Genomic DNA, 21,798 nt, shown 5'->3' with positions numbered 1-21,798 from the left:
TATCCCTTTGAAATGCATCTGTGAGAAAAAAAAAAGTATCTTGAAAAAGTTGAGAGGAATTTTTCGAATACATGCTTCACGTTCCTCTCACTCTCTTACTAAATGATAATTACATTTTTTTTCCTCCCTTCAACATAAAAATCCTCCATCTTAGCATTTACTGTGACTTTCGAAAAATGTGCTTCATTTCTTTTCTACCGCAAAAAGACAAAAATTAATAAGTATAGGTTTATAATGTAGTTCGAAGTGAAAATAGTTATTGCAAGAAGAGAGAATAAAACACCGCGTGTTACTATTTGGACTTGCAAATATGCCAAAGGTGTTTGGAAGAACACATTGTTCCTTCAAAGTAAGATTTATATTTTCTGATCGTAATCAAAACAACCGTATTTTATTGTATGAATAGTGGTGACCATTTAAGTGTAAACGTTCTTCCGGCTTTCCACCTGCCTAAAAAAAAGTCAGGTGCGCTTGTACCAAATATAGAATTTTTAATAGCAATTAATTTCAATTTAATAATTTTCATTTTTTTAATTAAGAATGAAGATGAAGATATAAATAAAATCGATAATAAAAAGAATCATATTGATAAACGAATAAAGATTCGTTGAAACGATTAAAGAATTGTGAGTTAATTAACAGCATCTTAATATGTTTCAGGGATATAGTATTAACAATAATTATAGATAGTCAACGGTCTCTAATTAGTGTACAAGCATGAGGTTTCGTAGTTTACAAACAACAGCCAGAGGAGCAAAATTATATATATATATATATGTAAGTTTGGATAATTATAATTTCTGTCAGGACAATTACACAAAAGAGTCAACAATTTCCCCTACTAACATTCTGTATATCAAAACTAGAGACACAATAATTCGAAATAGTTGCGTTCAAACGACTCTCTACAGGAAACTCTTGTTTGATATGAGCTAGGAAAATTATTGCACCAGTTAATCAAACTAATGTTTGCATGTTAATGAAACCAACTCCTGGATACCATGATGAAATATATTCGCCTAACAATAATTGACGGTGGATATCTAACTGCATATTCATAGTTTACAACAATGGCCACGGTATCGTTTACAAATTTTCATATTTATAATTAAAAATATTATTTAAACTCAATAAATAATTGAAAATTACAAAATTTTGAGAATTTAGCTTTGGTTCAAAATTTCCCTCTTTAAATCAATAATTTTTATTCCTTTCTGAAAATGCTGAAGAATATTTTCTCAGATGCTTCAAAATTAACAATGTATTTGCCTCTTTCCATAGTTCAAAATTTGTTAAATATATTATACTTTGCTGAAAAAAATAATAATTTTAGTTTGAAAAAAGTTTCAAGTTTACTTTAGCTATTGTTACAGCGTTTCCGGTCAATGAAAATTACTCTCTCTCTCTCCCTATTGTTATCCTTAGAGTTGGAATTTGAAAGAGGAAGATACTTTGAAAGAGTATTTAGGGTATGGGAGAGTATGTTGAAAATTAAGTCAATATTACCGGAGTCTTGAGCGAAAATTGGTCGCTCGTATAGCATGAAAATGGGTTTTACGAGTCTATGGAATGTGTTTAAAGTCTTGCTTGTGGGTGACAACAAACTATGGAGAGTGGCGCATGTGTCAGAAGAGGGCAACGCCAAGAAATTCCTCGTCCATCATTGTGGACCGCAATGTTTCGCGATACACGAAACTCAACTTCAAAACATTCCTTCATTCTTAATAAGCCAAATTTTAATCCTTCATTATTTAAAAAGAATTCACTAGTGGTCAAACAAGAATTATAATTGTTTCCACTAATCAGAAGCAATATAAAGAACAAAAATTTTTTAAACCTTAATTGAAAGTAATAATTATTTTTGTCTAACAAATTTTTATACCAATAAAAATTCAATGACAATATCATTTGCAGAAAAAATTTAAGACCATGTTGACACCCTAAGGGTATATATATATATATATTTCCCGATCGAATCGATGAGATAAATTGTAAAAACAGAGAGGCGTTGAGATATATATTATTTTCAAAGTGTTTCAGATCTGGAATCTTTTTCGAGATTCGAAAGGTAAGTCATGCAGAAGATTTTGAGGATGTTAACGCCTACAGCAACTGTATCAGAGTACCTTCTCTCTCTCTTTCTGTTTTCTTGAAGCAAAGTTGTTATTTTGCACCTGCGTTACCGTGTGTACTCGTCTCTAAGCACTTGATCATAGAGTGGAACAACTTTCTTCTTGTCCCGCATGCCTAAAGGTTATACGCGTAAACATAAATCAACGCCCGCGCGCCACAGTAGAGTCCGATGTCCAGATAACCTTTTCAAGTGTGTGTGACATGCCGCAACTACACGCAAATTGAAACGAATGTGAATTATGTTCGACGAGAGCAGATCAAACACCATAAATAATGAATTGAAGGAAATCATGTTTTTCCAAATCACAAACCGTGCAAGATATATTATCAATATTTTACATTCCGTATATCAATCCTTACTATGAAACGAGTATAGATATTCAAATTAGGCAAGAGCAAGACATTCTTATGTTATTTTCATGAATTGAAGAGAGAAGATGATTGCGTTAAATTTTTAGACGCACTGTTTTCTGGAGGGTATATCAAAATGAAACCATAAATTGGTTTAATCCATGCAACGTTTTAATGCCCATAATTGATATCAAATTGATACCAGTTATGTGGATCATTTTGAAAAATGATGTATAAAACGGTCTCATTTTTTGATACTCACAAAAGGTATCAATGTATATGTTTAACATGTCCGACGGGTATTTACACGTAATTTGATGAATTATTTAGACAATAACAGTGCACTTTTGGCTTTTCACATACAATGTTTATTGAAAATCACGTAGGAAATAAAAACAAATAATTTGTATAAAATAATTTAAAAGCGTAAACACAGAAAAAACGCTGGGTAAATTTTGTTGCGGGTAATTTTAACCAATGCTAATTTACATAGACGGTGGCGCCCTCAACTAGGATAAAATTTGTTGCAGGTAATTTTTATACCGAGTTTGGGGTAAAAATTCTACTTTTTTTTTCGTGTGAATAAAACATTATAGTTAAAGCACGTTTCACTATCACAGTACATTCATGACTGTCACAACATAAAGGCAAGTTCATTTTTATGGTAATATTGAATAATAATGTTTTTAAAACTAAAACACATTTTTCTCATACAGGTTATTATTAAAATTACTGTCAAGAAAGAAATAGATCATTTTTGATCTATTAAACTTAAAACTCTTGCAAGCAGTAAAGATTTAGCATTGTGGACGTCATACGTTTAAAAATGCTCTAAGGTTCGTATTGGAGACGCACCATTAAGGCCTAAGCACAACTGAGTCGGATACGCAATTCGGATACGGGATATGTAAGTTCCCGCAACCGACTTGCGTATCCGACTCAATTAGGCTCTGTCACTTGTGACGTCAGAGGCCTGGAGGGACAACAAACAGACGACACAATGTTATTCTTATGGGGAAGAAAATTGGTTTCCACTTTCATCAATTTTATTTTATTAGTTTACTTAGACAAAAGAGAAAAAAAGATTTTAAACAAAGAAAATCTTATGTTATTTCTTTGTGATAGATGAAGAAAGAAAAACGTTAAATTTTTGCGTTAGATGACAAAGAGAATCTTATGTTGTTTTTCTTGAAATAGAGTGAGGTAGGGAATCCTATTTATCGCTACCTGAGTAATGAGAGAGAGAGAGAGAGACTTCGGCTTCCAGAGCATTTTAAATCTCATTACATTACTCAGGGGTTTTCGAGAACGCTGATTATGAATATAATGTTAGATTTTAATAATTCAAAATGGCGACTCCAATACCACGACGAAGAAAATTTAATTAGTTTGAAATTTCTCGAATTTCTCGTATAGATAAGTTGTAATAGATGGTATCGACTATTTCATTCATAATAGTACTCCAAAATGAATAAATAGACGCACGTAGAGCGTAAAAATTAGTTCTAGTATATATTAATCTTTTAAATATTGTCGATGAAATAAATTTTTTTTATACAAATTTTTAATTAATAATTTCCTATTTTTCCAAAAACAAACGTAAATGAAAAAAATAAATATATTAAAATCGTATTAAAGTAGAATGTCGACTAAACACGATTATGAAAATAAATTTATGACGTTATTAAACTGTATGATCCTATAATTAACCGCTTTTAATTTCCACAATGAATATAAATTACGAGTGGAGCATAAATAATGTGTATTGAATTTTGGACTTGAATCTGTTGAGAAAAAAAGGATAAAAAAAAGCTTTATGATCTACTCTATCATTATAAAGTATGTTAGGGCTAAAGTCGTTAGATTTGCCGACTTATTAAGACACTTTTGTTTCACTTTCACTTTACGAGCATGAATCACAATGCGGAAAATATAATCGTGACTATTATTCACGCCCATATTAATAGATAATAAATATTAAATAATTGATACATTGAATCTATCTCTCTTTTTTGCTATATTATTTATTTTTAGAAAATTATTTAAATACCGTTATACTTGTGCGAACACACCAATATTAATAAACTAAAATATTTTATATTAATAAAATTTCACCGTTACTCGTTTAATATATATATTTTGTGAATTTTTTCCTATTAGGAAAATTTTATTTTTATGTGCAAATTATGAAATTTCTAATAACTAGTTAAATTTGTGGGACGGATGGAATAATATATTTCAATTTATACGAACAGAAAATATGTTTTAAAAATTAAAAATATTCTCCATTGACATAAATATATGATATAATAAAGAAGACGTTCACCTCGATATCAAATAAATGATGACGTTTTTCTCTAATAATGAAATTAAGATCTTGAATATAACACAGCGAGGAACTGTGCAAGGAAGCGGCATTAAAGGAAAATAGGAACGCGGTCAAAGACGTTTTCATTCGTGGCATTTTGTTGAAAGGACGCGATGAGAGAAATATATATATATATAAGAAAAGTGGAAATGAGAGAAACTAAGTCATTAACGTTGGAAGTCAACGAGAAATTATGCGAGTCCTTAATTAAATTTCTCGATTTTGCACATTTATCGTAGTCGGCTTGTTAAGGACAATGTTTAAACTCTCGTTATCATTTCTAAAACGTTTGGTCAAAGAAATTGATCCCGAAAATTTCACTTCTAAATTAATCTTTAGATATCTGAATTCAAAATGTCATGAAAAAATAATATTTTCCAACAGGAAATTTTTATTTCATCTTCCTCTTTTTAATTGAATATAAAAATTCTAAAAATTTGATTTACCATTTCCGTAAATAAATAAAGTGATTTTATTAAATACCTGAACATTTCCTTAATTCGAGAATATTTTATTCAACTGAAAAGTAGTCCTGGGAATTTAATTATTTGGACTTACCTGAAACAGAAAAAATAATAAAAATTAGAAATTAAAGCATCTTTTATTATTTTTAAACTAATGAAATTTCAATATTTAAACCAATTTTCATTCTAAACTAAGACTTGTAAACGAAATTTGGATCAATTTGATTTATCACTATTTTACATTTACAATGTTTTTAATAAAATATTAATAGTGACCTACAATCAAAATTCGATGTTATTTAATTATAAATTTCAAGTGTTAGTGTTTTACACCACGAAAATAAAATGAAATATTGATTATTTTGTGGAAATAATTCAAGACAAATATATATATATATATTCACTGTTATATACACTTTGAAAAGATTTAAGCTGTCCTAAGTGAAAATTCAGAATAGGTTATTGTTACGCGTAATTAACTCGGTGCAATTTCTCGAGAATTATGCCTTTCCAAGATAAGACCACGAGTGCATATGCTTGTAGGATGCTACTGAGAACGGTCACGTCAAGTGGAAATGTAATCATTAGCAAGGAAGACGAATGGCCTAATAGCGTTCTCGCTCCTCTCGACCATTAGACCGTTCCATGATGAAAGGATAGATATACCATTAACAAAAGATATTATATGAAATCAAGAAGTTGATTTGCTACACTGCGGATATTTTTCATTTCTCAGGTCACGATTTATATTTTCTTGTTCTGATTAAATCAATTTCAATTGCAGATTTAGAAAAATATTCACCATTTTATATATACTAAACAATTTAAATAATTAAAAAATTTTATACAATTTATAATCCTACGGGAAAAATTCAGCATTTTGATACAAAATTCTATATGCAATATTAAAATGAAATATTCAATTGATTTAATTGCTCAACGATAATAATTACCTTTCACGCACATAAAAAAAAATGGGGGGTTAAATTTTGAAAGGATAATTCAAGTCAATAATTATTATTCCCCTCTCTCTCTCTCTACATATATATACAATATCAGTATAAAGTGTAAAATGAAGCGGTACATATAATAAAGGATAAATATATAAATGCCAGGTTATTTCGTCGCGATGAAACTTGAGGTTTCACACGATAACTGATCTTATCAGTGATCGTGTTCTGTTGAAATTATTATATATAAGGTTCAAAAATAAGAGCCGGAAGAAAATAGGTGCCTAGTTACTAAATCTCCATGGTAGCAATGAGCCCCGACAGGCCTGTTATTTTCGGAAAGCTATACGCGGGACGGTACACACTCACACACACACGCAATTACAAATTAATAAACGGTTACGGCATATACTCTTATGACCCCCCTGGGATGATTTATATCTTCAGTGTATCCTAATTGCCCGTTCGTGCATCATCTCGCGAATGCATCGGACCATTTTAGGGTGCCCTCCTTCTTTAAGAAAATGGAAAATCGAATCGTAAGAAGAAAATTTAGTTTTTGTATTCTTAGATTATTTTTTTTTGAATTTTCTTTTTACACTGAGAGAAAAGATTGATTGGGGTTATCATTTTTTGTTAGTAAACTATAGGGCTGCTAATTTATTAGTTGTGTTTACTATTTTTATTGGTTGACATAACTATTTTATTAGTTGGTTTAAATAATTAGTTTCTTAGAATAAATATTTAATTAGTTACCTTACTAACGAAATGGTTAGGCTAACTAAATGGTAACAGTAACTAATATAAATTAGCAACAATAGTCTTACTAAAGAAATCGTAATCGCAACCAATCGTTTCTCTCAGTGTAGTAAAGTTTAATAACTAACTAGATAGTAAAGTCAAAGGAAAATTATATAAATCACAGCTAAAAATTAATATTATTTTAAACAGAAAAATAATTCTCCAACAGAATATTGGAATATCGTATAAAATCGCGAAACGGATTAAGGTGGCAGGTGTTGATTGTGAGTTTTGCGATGTAACCAACGAGTTGTTGGATGATACGAAGCACTATATATATATATACTACCATGCCGTTAGTATAAGGAGACGGTAATGGTCCTTTAACCCTGTAACCCCCCCCCAAGTAATTACGGAGTTAACTGATGTAAATTACAATAATTTGAGCCCAGGAAGTATAAGGGTTCTCATTTGTTTCGGTAGTTTGAGTCGTTAAGCGGTCGGTTTCCGTTGCAGAATCCGCAAACATTCTGCAGTTGCCAAAAACTAACAATATTCACTGCGCAGTCTTTAATTTTAAAAAGCAAAAAAAAAAAAAAAGAAGAAACAGATAACTATTTCCTCATAAATATCAATCTTGTTTTACTTAATTTAAAAAAAAAAACTAATAAAAATACCTCATTACACTAAATAATTAATATTCTAAATTAATAATAATTTACCCGTCCATATAATATTGGATTTATTTCCAGGTTTTGATGAAACTTATATTATATGGATGAATGTTTCCAATTATAAATTGTTTTAATTCCTCATATACATATACACTGTATTAATATATAAACCGCGATTACACATCATATAAATACCTTAATGATTCATTTCGTACAAATTCCAAAAATATAATTATATATTAAAACATTTGTACAAACAAAAATTAATATTTTTATAAAACGGTATTATTTATTTTAATATTTAGTATTTAAATTTTATTTACCAAATTAATTTCACATAAAACTTTATGAAAAAAAAACATCAAATTCGAAAAAATATATATATAATTGACATATAACCGTAACTCATTTATAAAGGCGATGTTAATTAAAATATTTTAATGTCCCCCTGATCTTATCTTATCTGTCAAGTTCTTTGTTACGTGTCACACATAGTAAAAAAGAAAAAAAGAAGGCGAAAAAGAAAGGATGACAGTTCCCAAGTCACGTGAGAGGAGAGATGACTAATGGTTTTCCAAGTTATAGTAGGAAGTCATGCAAAGGAATAGGAAATATAATTTTCATGTAAAAAGGGAAAATTCTCTTCCCAAAAATGGATGACAAAATTTTTGCGTCAAGAAATATTATTCTTCTGGAACATATATATATGTATCCTGAATAGTTAGCAAGAAATTTAAATTCTATAATTGTCTTCAAAGTTACTGAAATGTAACAATAATAAAGTGTCCAGATAGTGTGTTCGCTTCAATTTTCCCACGTCAACCGTATTCTTCGAAGTGGAAATTCTTTGCATTACAAGTTCCCACGAGAAAATTTAATTTCAAACTAATTTCAATATATTAGATGCTTTAGATCGTAATTATATTAATATGCATGTTATTTAATTTTATTATGTTCTTATATTAATTTTTCTTGCAATTAAAATATCTTCTATACGCAACGATTCAAAATTATTCCTTGAGAATATGTAACTTTGGATGAAATTACATGGTAAAAAATATGTATGGTTGGGATTTTCCTTTTTATGGTTGACACATCCATATTTGGAGTTTATTAAGAAAATTTCTAAATAAGAATGGTCCGACTATAAAAATTGATTTGATAACCATACTTTTATTAAAGGATATGGTTATCACATCCATGTTTATGGTTGGAGAATCCATATTTGGATTGTATTCCATAAATTCCTAAATGTGGATTGCATAACCATAAAAATGGATATGGTAACCATATACTTTTAACTAAATTATGTTTGGGATATCCATTTCTGTGGTTAACATATCCATATTTGGATTGTATTACGCAAATTCCAAAATATGGATGGTCCAACCATAAAAATTAATGCACGGAGAAAAAGGAATGGTTGGGCCAACCATAGGTATTGATAAATACGTCCCATCAATATTATATGGTTACCACAACCATATCTTTAGTTGATACAACCATAGTATGGTTGGCGCAACCAAAGGTCAGGTTGACACATCAAATTTGCAATTTTTCGTCATTTTGATGTGACAACCTAACCATTGGTTAGGCCAACCATACTATGGTTGTATCAACTAAAGATATGGTTGTGGTAACCATATAATATTGATGGGACGTATTTATCAATACCTATGGTTGGCCCAACCATTCCTTTTCTTTCCGTGTGGGGTAACCATACTTTTATTATAGGATATGGTTATCACATCCATTTTTATGGTTGGAGCATCCATATTTGGAATGTATTATGCAAAAATCCTAAATGTGGATTGTAACCATAAAAATTTATGTGGTAACCATACATTTATTAAAGGATATGGTTATCACATCCATTTCTATGGTTGCAGCATCCATATTTGGATTGTATTACGCAAATTCCTAAATGTGGATTGTATAACCATAAAAATGGATGTGGTAACCATATACTTTTAACTAAATTATGGTTGGGATATCCATTTCTGTGGTTGACATATCCAAATTTGGATTGTATTATACAAATTCCTAAATATAGATGGTCCAACCATAAAAATTAATGGGGTAACCATATCCTAAGTACAAATGTGTCAATCTGAAATGGATGTCTACCATAGATTTGTTAAAAATTAATGTTCAAAAACTAATTAAAAATTTATAATTTTCGGTACTTTTTAGCAAAATCAAAACTCTTTTGTTTATGAAGATTTTTTGAAATTTTTTTTTATTCTTTCTCTTTTTCCTTTTCTCTCTCTCTCTCTCTCTTTCTATTTTTTGTCTCTTTCTCCCGTTGGACTATAAAAGTCTCAAGTTTTGAAAAATCTGAGGTTTTTTCCACTTTAGTGCCGGGATTGGATAATTACCTCCACCCTCCGATATCGAAAGTTTGTGGGGTGCAAATAAAGTCGCAGGATAAAGTAGGCGGGTAGCAGCGATTTTCGTCGTAAAGCTACGCCATTTTTCTAGTTGGTATACTATGGTGCGAAAGTAAATCAGTCTCGGTCGCAAATACGAAAGGCGTATAACTTATATATATTCTATACGAGGCGTGAGAGAGTAAGAGCGCGTCTCTCCCCTTTTTCTCTCTTTCTACTTTTTCGGTAATTCTTACCCAATTTGAGGGTAGGCAAACCATTGTCATTGATATATGTTTGTGCCCTTTGCGTATAGTCGCGCACACCTGAAAGCAACAATAACTCACATCGCTCTGGCAGTACGGTTAACGTGTATATATATATACATATCCGGGAAGATACATCACAATTTCATAAAAAGGGATATTACAAATTTAAGCTGGTTCTCATGAAGGCAAGTGCAAAAAAAATAATATGACTCGGAAATTCTTATATTCCTCGTTCATCAAAAAAAAAAAAAAAAAAATGTCAGTAAAATTTATGATGGCATATAAAATTTTTTTTTTCAATTTATTCATGAAAGAAAATTTTGTTCCTCTTTCAATTAATTCTTTCCTCTTTTTTTCCCCCCTTTCTTCTTTAAATGTTCGTTAATGTGACGTTAAAAGTGAAAGACTGGTAAATGTCCATTTTTAAAATTGTTTCCATTTCAAGATAAAAATTACCTGACAAGGTAAATTTGTTTTATGACTGAAGCAATTTTTATTTTGTTCGCCTTGCAATCGAGACTTTTTTTTTTCTAATTTTGTATAGAGAAAAAGTTTATTTTTCCACCACACATATATATATATTGCGAGCATCGTTATTATGAGAATGTTGTGCTTAATAATTTAGTTCACTTTTCCAGAGCTAAAAAATAAAAAAAAATAAAAAGAAGGCAGAAAAACGTATATATATATGAATTTTACTTTTTGCTATTCCAACCTTCCATTAAGGGGCACGCAGAATTTTAACGCATCGAGGGTGTATTAACCGGGGCAAGGGTGGACTTTTCAAGCCCGCACACGTTCTATTACGACTGTAATTAAACATGTTTATTATCCAGGAGCAGTACTCATGACTCCGTGAGCCTTTAAGCTTACTTGGATAACTATGCCAACATTATACTGATTACCAACATTTTTTTTTTCATTGTTCTTTCTCTCTCTCTCTCAAAAAAAAAAAAGAGTGTGCAAAGGAAATTAAAGTTCTTTATTATACAGTCGTAAATTAAATTAACACTAAAAATATTATCTGGATCTAATACATTATAAAAAGAAATTTTTATAAAAAGAAATTTTTATATTAAGAAATATTATTTTATGGAAAAAGAAAGTAATATTTTAAGTTGTAGAGATAAAAAAAAAAAATTGCAATGAAAATTTTCGTTTGTGTTTTTTAAAGAGCCTTATTTTTCTAATAGATTGAACGTTGAATGGGAGAAGTATATGTGAGTTACTCGTCTTTTTTTTGCCATTACAACCGATATCTCAGTTCCTCCCCGTCTCTTTTGGTCTGACATTAGGTCCTATTCGTATGTAAATTTGTTTCGCCTTTAAGGGGAGATAAAACGGAAGGTAGGTAAATATTGTCACGGATAAGGCAACGTGTTCTGTTCAATGATCCGTGAAGTTCTTGTCAGACTCACAGAGAGATAGGGAGACAAAGAATAGTGTCATTTATTATATAAAAGCAGATAATTATGCTTATGTTTTTTTTTATATTGCTTTATATCCCCCAAAAAAATTCTGAATAACTTCCTTGTATTAAGATTTAAAGCACATACTCAACTATTTATTTTTTTTTAATATTTTTATTTTCTTTTACATACAAGAACTTTTTTTTTACTTTCATTTCAAATAGAATTTATATTATTTACACTGAAAAAAATTCATTTGATTCAAATAAAAATTATTTGGTTCAAGTAAATATTTATTCATGGTATTTTTGAATCAAAATTTTTTGATATTTTTGAAGAATTTCGAGTTTTATCTATATAAGAATGACATTTGACTTATTGAGATTCACATAGAAATGTGTGAGTTTTCATATTATGTCTGTTGAGAGGTGGATTTCATCGGATACGAATCATCTTAAAAGGAAGTGACCAGAGGTCCAGAAGCTTCAATTTTTCATCCATTATAGACGAAAGTCTATATATGCAATATGTATGTCTGTACTTTAAATCTGTCGAGATTTGACGCTTTCATCTCTTTCAAGATTTTTCATTCTCTACATGCGCGAAAAATATTTTAACACTTTTAGCTTTTTTGTTTCTTTTTTCACAATTTACAACTTCTTTGCGCAGTATTTTTTAATGAATTTTTCCACTCGGAATATTATTTTAAAATAAATTATATTTTTAGCCACGACAAAGGAGAGTATAAAAAATCATTTATTATTTAAAATGTCAATTTTAATCGAAAGTATAAGTTTTTACCTTTGTAATCTTTATAATTGATAGTTATAGTAAGTTACAAAATCAACTCTTAATATAGATAACAAAAAATTCTTTCTTTACAGCAGAGAAAGAAAAAGAGAGCAATTTGGATAAATGAGAAAATTCTTTTTTAATTTAACTCTTAGTAACAGACAAAACCATTGTTCCGATTTGCATTGTTTCTTCTACAATGTAACACACTATGCGCTAAAGTTTTAAAAGTTTGTTATATAGAAAATATTTTACCTTAACCTATGTGAATGTATTTCGAAAATAAAATAGAATGTACTTTTTTCAACGTTTGTTTTATCTTCAATTTATAAAAAGACTTTTGAATATTGAAAGAAAATGAAACAAATTTTTCCATCTCTAGAAATGTTTTAAAAAAAAAAGTTATATTCAAAAGAAATCTTTCTCTCTCTCTCTCTGTATATAAGATCTTTTCTTCGATACTAAAAAAAAAAGAAAGGCAATGTTTATTTTTCTAACGTTTTGGAATAAGATGAATATTGATTGAGGGTGGGTGAAAAATTACCATTCGTTCATTTTTTTTTTCTTTCTTTCTCACGAATACGTTAGAATAGGAGAATTATACGATTTCTACGCGACAATATAGTCGATAACAGATAACGAAGTTTGAATCGCTATCTCTTTTCTTTTCTCTTTCTTTCATTCTTTTCCGAAATAGGAGAATCCAATTCCGCGCTCTTGATATTTCATGGAAATCGCGTACCTGGGATGAGGGATAAAACGGAACGAAGCGGTACCTAAGGTTCACAGAAGGTTCTAGAGAGGGGTTGGATGGTCAGAGTACCTATCGATTGAACATTCGCTGAAATATTTAAACGCTATTACCGGGGGGCTTGCGTTTAGTTGTATAAGGGCAGATATATTCACCTAACAGTCCTAACCATAGTACTACGCGTTGAATCCCTTTTGCCTTATCAAATATTCTTCTCCCAAGTGTAATATGTGTATATGTGTGTGCGTTTTACTGTTTTCTCATATATACGAATAAGTGCCCAGCATCCGGTTTAAAAATTAAAAATTATTTTTTTTTTATAAAATAGTAATTATTATTACTCAGAGTGTATTTTTTATTGATCCTTTGGTGAGAAATAATGTTTCAATTCCAATTTCACTTCCACTTTTTCTAATTTTCATTCCCACTTCCATTTTCACTTTCACTTTTTCTAACTTTCCTTCCCATTTCCACTTTTTCTAATTTTTATTCCCGCTTACATTAGGAAAATAAGAAAAAGTGGAAATGGGAAGGAAAGTGAAAATGGAAATGGAAGTGGGAATAAAAATTAGAAAAAGTGGAAATGGAAGTGGAAATGAAAATTAGAAAAAGTGGGAATGGAAATGAAAATTAGAAATAGTGGAAATGGAATTACATAATCGACCCCCAGTTTCGGTTCTTATTCCTAATTATTTGCTATTTGCCAATTCGCAATGTAAGAAAAGATTAAATCTTATAGAATTATTTTTCAGAATGATTATTCTTTTTTATTTTTAACTAGAAACAAGTTTGAATTAGCAGGGTCATAAAAACCATGAGTTATTTTTTGCACTTTTATATACCAATGGAAGAAAAAAAAAGAAGAAATAACGCTAGGCAATCGTTTATGTTCTTTCTCTCTCCCTCTCGACAGGTGTAGTAAATTTAGCAATAAGAAAAAACGGGCAGGTGACTTGATCTGCATTTCCTGCTTAAGAATGGCTCAACTTCAAGTGTATGATGCTTAGGTGCTTTCATAAATGCCGAATCTATATATATATATATATACATTTATAGTATATGTCAATATATAAAAGAGAGTCGAATGTGTCCACTCAAGCGAATAAATAGACAAAGTGTGATAGTGTCGTGAAACTGTAATTGACTGCATACTCGTATGTCTGGAATGTCGATTGGTTAGATATGCAAGGTGGCTGAGGCGCCAAATAAATTGAACCCTCCACTATATACAACGCAAAATGAGAATATGCCACGATAAATTTTTACTGCTCGTCTGTTACACCCTTTATGTTTCAACGTCGAAAGAAAAAAAAATCCACAATTTCTATAAATATATTTTTCAATTTCAAAAAAATATTTCACTATTCAATTACAGAAAAAGCAGGAAATTAATTTTATTTCACTGCAACATAAAAATTTGATTGCGCAAATAAAATGAATTTTTTTTTTTTTTCAATACGAAAGAGAAATTGATCATAGTAATAACGCCTACTGCATGCAGGCAAACAATGAATCAGTCTATAATATTCTAACCTTTTAATAGCAAAAGAGGAAAGTGCACACGTGTAAAAAAAAGACACAAAACTAAATGCTTCTATGTATTATATGATATATACAAGCAAGCAGAAAATAAATGGAAATCCAGTGAAACTTCCACAATAAATATTGGCTTAAAGTTTAGAACATGTAAAACATGACGAAGATTTACCTTTGTTTCCACATATATATAGTCTATGTATGTGTATATAATATGCAAACATTAATTTCCTCGAACAAAAAAAAAAATTAAATTGGAACGCACATATTTTACTGTCCTCGCTATAAAATGGAGGGGGGAAGGGAAAAAAATATAGGTCTGAAAAAGGAGTGTAGAAAAAAGACATGATAGGTTTATGACCGAAATAAATACAACAGATGGGTTTGTCAGATAATCACCTGCACACTAAGATATCAAATGTCTCCCCTCTTCATATTTGTAATTCTTCTTGATTAATATGTGATAATACATAGAACTAATAGTAGCGTCATTATTGATAAAAATTACTTCTTTTTTCATATTACAGACTATAATATTGATTTTATTTTCATTATAATAATGACTTTGAGCTTTATCAAAATTTTCGCCTAAAAAAAAAAAACAACAACAAAAAGCTATTTTCTTATTAACCAAAATGACCTTTCAACAATGAAAATAGAAGCAAAAAGGTATGGAGGTAAAACATTGCATGTATCTTATCTACGACAAGAGCTAATGTAACAAAATAATGAATCAACTGATTATCTACTGTTGCTGGTCATGCCTACGAGTCTTCTGCATTATCTTAATTTCTTCGACTTCCAAGAAGGAACGTATCTTTCTACGTAAAACAAAGGATAAGAGAATCCCTATAAACCTTCCACATGTCAAATACCTATCTTAATGATCAGACATCAAATACACCCAAGATCTTTAACCACGAAACAGGTGTTTTAATGCAAGACATATATATTAAACCCAGTAGCTTGGAAATTTTTATTTTCTATTTACAATATAAAATATAGAATATTTTTCTAACGTTTTTTTTTTTCAATAATATTGCGAAACGAAACAAAAAAAAAGTCGAAAAACAAATACATTTAAGGTGGGAATTAATGAGCGAAAAGGAAAGGATTATTACCGAATTGCTTAATTTATGCCTGAAATAAAAGGACATGACATATGGCGCTTGAAGATGCGTGCCGACGTCTTGGTTTAATCGTGACCATTAAATCTGGTTCTTCCTGTAAAACGCTAGAACATATGAGAATTACCCAGTCACGCATATCCTGGGTGGTCTCTTCATGCGATTTTTTTGGAATCGACTTCGGGTGTACTTTTAGGAATTAATACCGGTTTCCAAGACAAACACAAAGAGAATGAAAACAAACGACGAAAGAGACCAATTTTATGTTCATAATGAAAAAAAAAAAAACCCTTTTTCACTTTTGTGTTCTATTTTTTGTCTTTTACACAAATTGAAACTAAAGATTAATATACCCACTAAAATCTATTAATATTTTTGCTTATCTCTTCTTATAAAAGAAACTTGACGATCATATTTCTATACAACACATAATCCCACAGAATCACTTTTTAATCGGATTTTACATCAAAGAGCTGCAAGTATATATTCAAGAATCCCGAACTTTCTACCGAGAGAAAAAAATTAAATGGATTACTCAAGGATTAACTTTGTTCATTTGAACTTTCGAAAGTTTTGAGTTCCGTTTTAAATTATTGCAAGCATTTCAAGGTTCAATTGAAATTACGGATCTTTAGAAGTAAAACACATTTTTTTTTTCTCCACATAAAATATAGTAAAAGATATTTGAAAAGCAAATAAAATCCTAATTAAAACTGTTAAAAGGTATATAGATAAAAGTCAGTCAAATAAATATTTATATAGACGCACCTAATGAATATATATTTCTTCAAAGCAGAGGTCATTTATAAGGAATGAGGAAACTTTATATATTTTTATATAAAATATAAGTCTTAGGAGATATATGAAAAATTTATATGACTTTCCTTTCAAAAAGTTGCTATATATACCTATTCCGATTTAATCACGCGAGATACGGATTTACATTTCTTTTAAGATTTAAATGAAACAAAATTTTTAAATTGATCTTATTTGATCACATAGTAAAGGGTTTTCAATTTTTTTTAAAAATTATTCACGTAAAATGTATATTTTTACATTTGCATTCTATATGAGTGCGGAAAATTAAAATTATACTGTGTCAAACCAATAGAATTTTAATTCTGGTAGCCGTACATATACTGCAAATTTCAATATCTACATTTGATGTGAATTTAAAAAGAAATTAATTTGGAAAAAAAATTATTATTTCACGCGAATCTCTAGATTTTATTTTTCAATTTTCCTCGAATGTCTATTAATAGTTAAATATTTACATTGTTAATGTCGAAAGGCTATACTTTATACATAAAATTATTTTGCAAAACAATCAAGATTATCATTGATAGAGTATTTTAGAAATTCGAAAGCTCATAAATAGTATCGAACTTAAAGGGAAAAAAAAGAGAGAAAAAAAATCGAAATTCAAAGATACCTGTAGAACATTATATATAGGAAAAGATTAGAAAGGTATATCTCTTTATAATGTCCATTATGTGTCACACTTTTAATGAGTCATATGCCATCTGAAATGCCTTCTGGTTATTTACATTTGAATGTTGGTTTTACAAAGAATGTATCATGATTTTACGATTCTTTGTTTAATTATATGCTTGCGATTCACTTATAAGAAATTATTAGTTCGTTTATTGATGTTTTCATTAATTATAGTTATTCATATGCACTATTATTATAGATTTACTTCAATTATGATCTAATTCTTAGTTTGTTATGTTTAGAATGTTATTGCTGTTTGCTTGGGCTTTTTTTATTATTCATCAACATTTATTTAATGTAGAAGCAACTTTTGCTTGTTATAACAGTAACAGATTTTGTCCTACAGTGTAAAAAAAATAAGATTATCTTCTGTAAATACTTTATATTAGAAATATTAATTAATTTAAACTTATCTATTAGAATTAGTTTAGTTATTAATTCACATTCACTGCTTACAGATTTTACTTTACAACAAAAAACAGAAAACTAAAATAAACTAATTATTTAATGTTTATTAAAGTTGTTAATTTTCATCATTTAATCAACCACTTTTAAATCTCTATTCATTAATGTTATTACTTTCCTTATATCCATTAAAACCGACAGTACCCGTATTTCTTAATGTTATAAGCTATATAGCTTCTCAAACTAACGTTATTAAATTAGATTCTCTCAGACATTTCAAGATCAATGAACATTACGACGACATTAAAAGCAAGTTCTTCGGGAGAAAAATCAATTTAAAACTTTTTTCCAACAAGTTAGAAACAATTTTCAAAAACAAAAGAAACTTACCGGTGTTGTATATGGCTGATGAGCAAGCTTGATCCCGTCCTTTCGAAGTTTATCCTGTAGTAACATCCTAAGCTGCATCCTTGGAATCCTGACAAGTTCAGCTTTACCTTCCTCGTATTCGTCGGCGAATTTCGTAAGTTCTTGGCCTCCACTTGATGAGCTTGCTGTCGGTGATGCCCTTTGAATGTCTTTATCACTCGTTGGTCTTTCCGAGGACGTTCTCGAGGACTTGGAACTGACATTGTCAAAGAGACAGTCATTTGTCTCTTCTAAAGTAAAATAAACGCTCGCGGCTCCTTCTTCTCTCAAGGTCTTCACGGAATGAAGAAGGCGAGCCCTGTGGGCTTGATTAAAGACGCCGATCGCGTCCAAATCAGGATCGCCGATCTGTTTGCAGATTTCAAGGTCATCATAGCCATTATCAATAAAAGACTCGGAATATTGTCCAAGATGGAGTGACCTGAGCCACTCCACGACAATATTACTTGCAATAGTCATTTTAATCCTAGTTCTTGATTTTTTTTGTCTTCTCCTTTCTTCAATCTGTGTTCTTAAATGTACACACGGTATTCCAAAAAACGCGACATTGTTTATCACGTTCTAAGAATAACTTGCTGAAGGGTTTATAATAGACTGGTAGGATTCACTGCGTCACACGGTCACGATCCTTGCGGGCAATTTAAGAAATCCCACCGCAGGTTCAACTATCCACGTCGTGTTCTCGCTGATCAACGAGCGGCGAGACAAGTTCTCAGCTGAGCGCAGTCGTTGCCCACTCGACCTTGAAAGTTACTCCACTCTTTTTCCTGGAACAGACTCCGTCAATCCTTCACTTCCTTTGCTTTAGGCCTTTTTTTTCTCTCTATAACCAATTTTTGACATGTGGTTTCAAACCGTACCAGTTTTTTGTCTTATATCAGAATCGTCGTCTCACTTGAATCGATTATTCGTTTTCAAATACCTTATATTCACAATCACAAAAATCACACACACACAGACACAAATGGAAGAAAATTTTTAACTTTTGAGTAAATACGAAATACTTTTTCCTGTGTCACAATGTACAATAAATTGTACCAACACACAGGAAATGACACCTGTCACAAGTATCGATGATGTAAAAAAAAAAAAAATTGAGGAAGACAGTACGTGACTTCCACACGTGAAAATGTTGCCGAACAGTCACCGCACATAAATCACGTTTCACCTTTATTTTTTTTTTCTCCCTTTACAATACAACTACTACTATTTTCCGCACGAGGATGACACTATCGTTGGAATGCCGGTACATTAAACACAAGAAGCCGGCTGGTACGCAAGATTCAACGAAAATCCTTCCTCATTGAAATACACACAAATACACCATACACTGTCAGAAAAAGGAAACGAAGGTAAAAGGGACTGTCAACAAACACGAAAACCCATTTGGACGCGGCTCATTCTAACCTCAAAGAAAACTTAGTGCAACGTGCGCTGCAAAATTTGAAAATAAAATATGACTCACGTGACGCTATACACGAGTCAAATAAAATAGAATAATATAAGTCGCGTGCCTCAAGAAAAGGCAGTTTACAATTGATGAAACTTTTCGCGTGGTTCATAATCACGTCGTGAACGTCATTCAAACAATAAAATATATCGAGACACAACATGAAAACACTCCGCACTAGAACGCGGCGCACGGCTCGACTGGCACGAGTTGCCCACTAGAGGGAGCCACTTGCCCCCCTCCTGTACGCCCTCCATCTCCCCACCATCTAGACTACTCTCTGTGTGTGCATCCCTATATCCCTACCAGGTCGGTGTGTTATACTCAAAGTGTTCTCAACCCCGTGACGCGCCAACTTTCAACTTTGTAGTGAATGTATATATATATATAAATATCTAAGTGTATGCAATGTGCTCCTTCACTCAACGGAATGTCTACGACCTGGGAGCAACAGCCGCAACGACAATCACCCTCGAGTTTACCATTCGCGCTTTAGATGACTCCGATCTCGCACACTTGTATTCGATCTGTGATCCCAAGATCACATTCTAACACACACTGTACATGTACTATATATAAAGATCTTTATTGTCTCTCTTACTTATCTTTCTTCGAATGTAAAACAAAACAACTATTAACGAGAGACTTAAGTTATTGCAAATTTGATGCTTATGATTATTGATATCCACACAATGTAATTAATTATTATGAAATTAAAAAATAAATCTTTTGACAAAAAATTTTTGGGCAACAGATAACTTTCAGTTCTATCTATGACTTTCTTTGTACGAAAAAGACAACTGCTAACTTTGTCTGTAGCAAAAATGATAATTTACAACTTTCATTAGCAGTGCAAGGACAAAAAAAACAACTGATAACTTTCTACGTACGAAAGCGACAAGTGATGACTTTCTGTTAACGTAAAAAATCAACTGATAACTTTCAACGAACGAAAGCGACAACTGCGGACTTTCTATGAACGTAAAAAGAAACTGATAACTTTGTACGTAAAGAAGAATAACTAATGACTTTTTACGAATGAAGAGAAACAACTGATAACTTTTCACCTAGGTAAAAAACGACAACTAGAAACTTTCTATTAACGTAAAAGAGCAACTGATAACTTTGTTTGTAAAATGACTTTTAATGAATAAAGAGAAACAACTGATAACTTTCTACGTAAGAAAGCGACAACAGAGGACTTTCTATGAACGTAAAAAAACAACTGATAACTTTCTACGTATAAAAAACGACTACTGTTAACTTTCTATGAACGTAAAAAAGCAACTGATAACTTTCTACGTAAAATATAATAACTAATGACTTTCTATGATTAAAGATAAACAACTGATAACTATGTACGTACAAAAAGCGATAACTGATGCCTTTTTATGATCTTAAAAAAGCAACTGATAACTTTGTAGGTAAAAAATGGCAACTGATGACTTTTTATAAATAAAAACAAACAACTGATAACTTCCGACGTAAGAAGGCGACAAGTGATGACTTTCTATGAACATAAAAAGTAACTGATAATTTTTAACGAACGAAAGCGACAACTGTGGACTTTCTATGAATGTAAAAAGAAACTGATAACTTTGTACGTAAAGAAGAATAACTAATGACTTTCTACGAATGAAAAGAAACAACTGATAACTTTTCACCTAGGTAAAAAATGACAACTGATGAATTTTTATAAATGAATAGAAACAACTGATAATTTTCGACGTAAAAAAGCGACAAGTGAGAACTTTCTATGAACGTAAAAAGAAACTGATAACTTTGTACGTAAAGAAGAATAACTAATGACTTTTTACGAATGAAGAGAAACAACTGATAACTTTTCACCTAGGTAAAAAATGACAACTGATGACTTTTAATAAATGAAAAGAAACAACTGATAATTTTCGACGTAAGAAAGCGACAAGTGAGAACTTTCTATGAACGTAATAAAGCAACTGATAACTTTATACGTATAAAAAACGACAACTAGTACCTTTCTATGAACGTAAAAAAGCAACTGATAACTTTCTACGTAAAATATAATAACTAATGACTTTCTATGATTAAAGATAAACAACTGATA

At 30.6% G+C, this 21,798-nt stretch overlaps 1 protein-coding gene across 4 annotated transcripts in view; it reads right to left on the bottom strand.

Moving 5' to 3' along the window:
- LOC127288222 (SAM and SH3 domain-containing protein 1-like) overlaps positions 1–19,930 on the bottom strand; it is a 315,893-nt gene extending 295,963 nt beyond the window's left edge. For all 4 annotated transcript variants that reach the window (XM_051315559.1, XM_051315560.1, XM_051315561.1 and 1 more), the window contains exon 1: positions 18,224–19,930. In XM_051315559.1, the coding sequence (XP_051171516.1) occupies positions 18,224–18,721 (498 nt within the window). In that variant the 5' untranslated portion in view covers positions 18,722–19,930. The remainder of the gene's footprint in view (positions 1–18,223) is intronic.
- Positions 19,931–21,798: the final 1,868 nt, after the last annotated feature.

Source organism: Leptopilina boulardi, unplaced genomic scaffold, assembly GCF_019393585.1.
Source record: "Leptopilina boulardi isolate dan_hultmark-lab unplaced genomic scaffold, ZJU_Lbou_2.1 LbouV2_38, whole genome shotgun sequence".
In the NCBI taxonomy this organism is placed as follows: domain Eukaryota; kingdom Metazoa; phylum Arthropoda; class Insecta; order Hymenoptera; family Figitidae; genus Leptopilina; species Leptopilina boulardi.
This window is presented reverse-complemented; position numbering and strand designations above follow the sequence as displayed.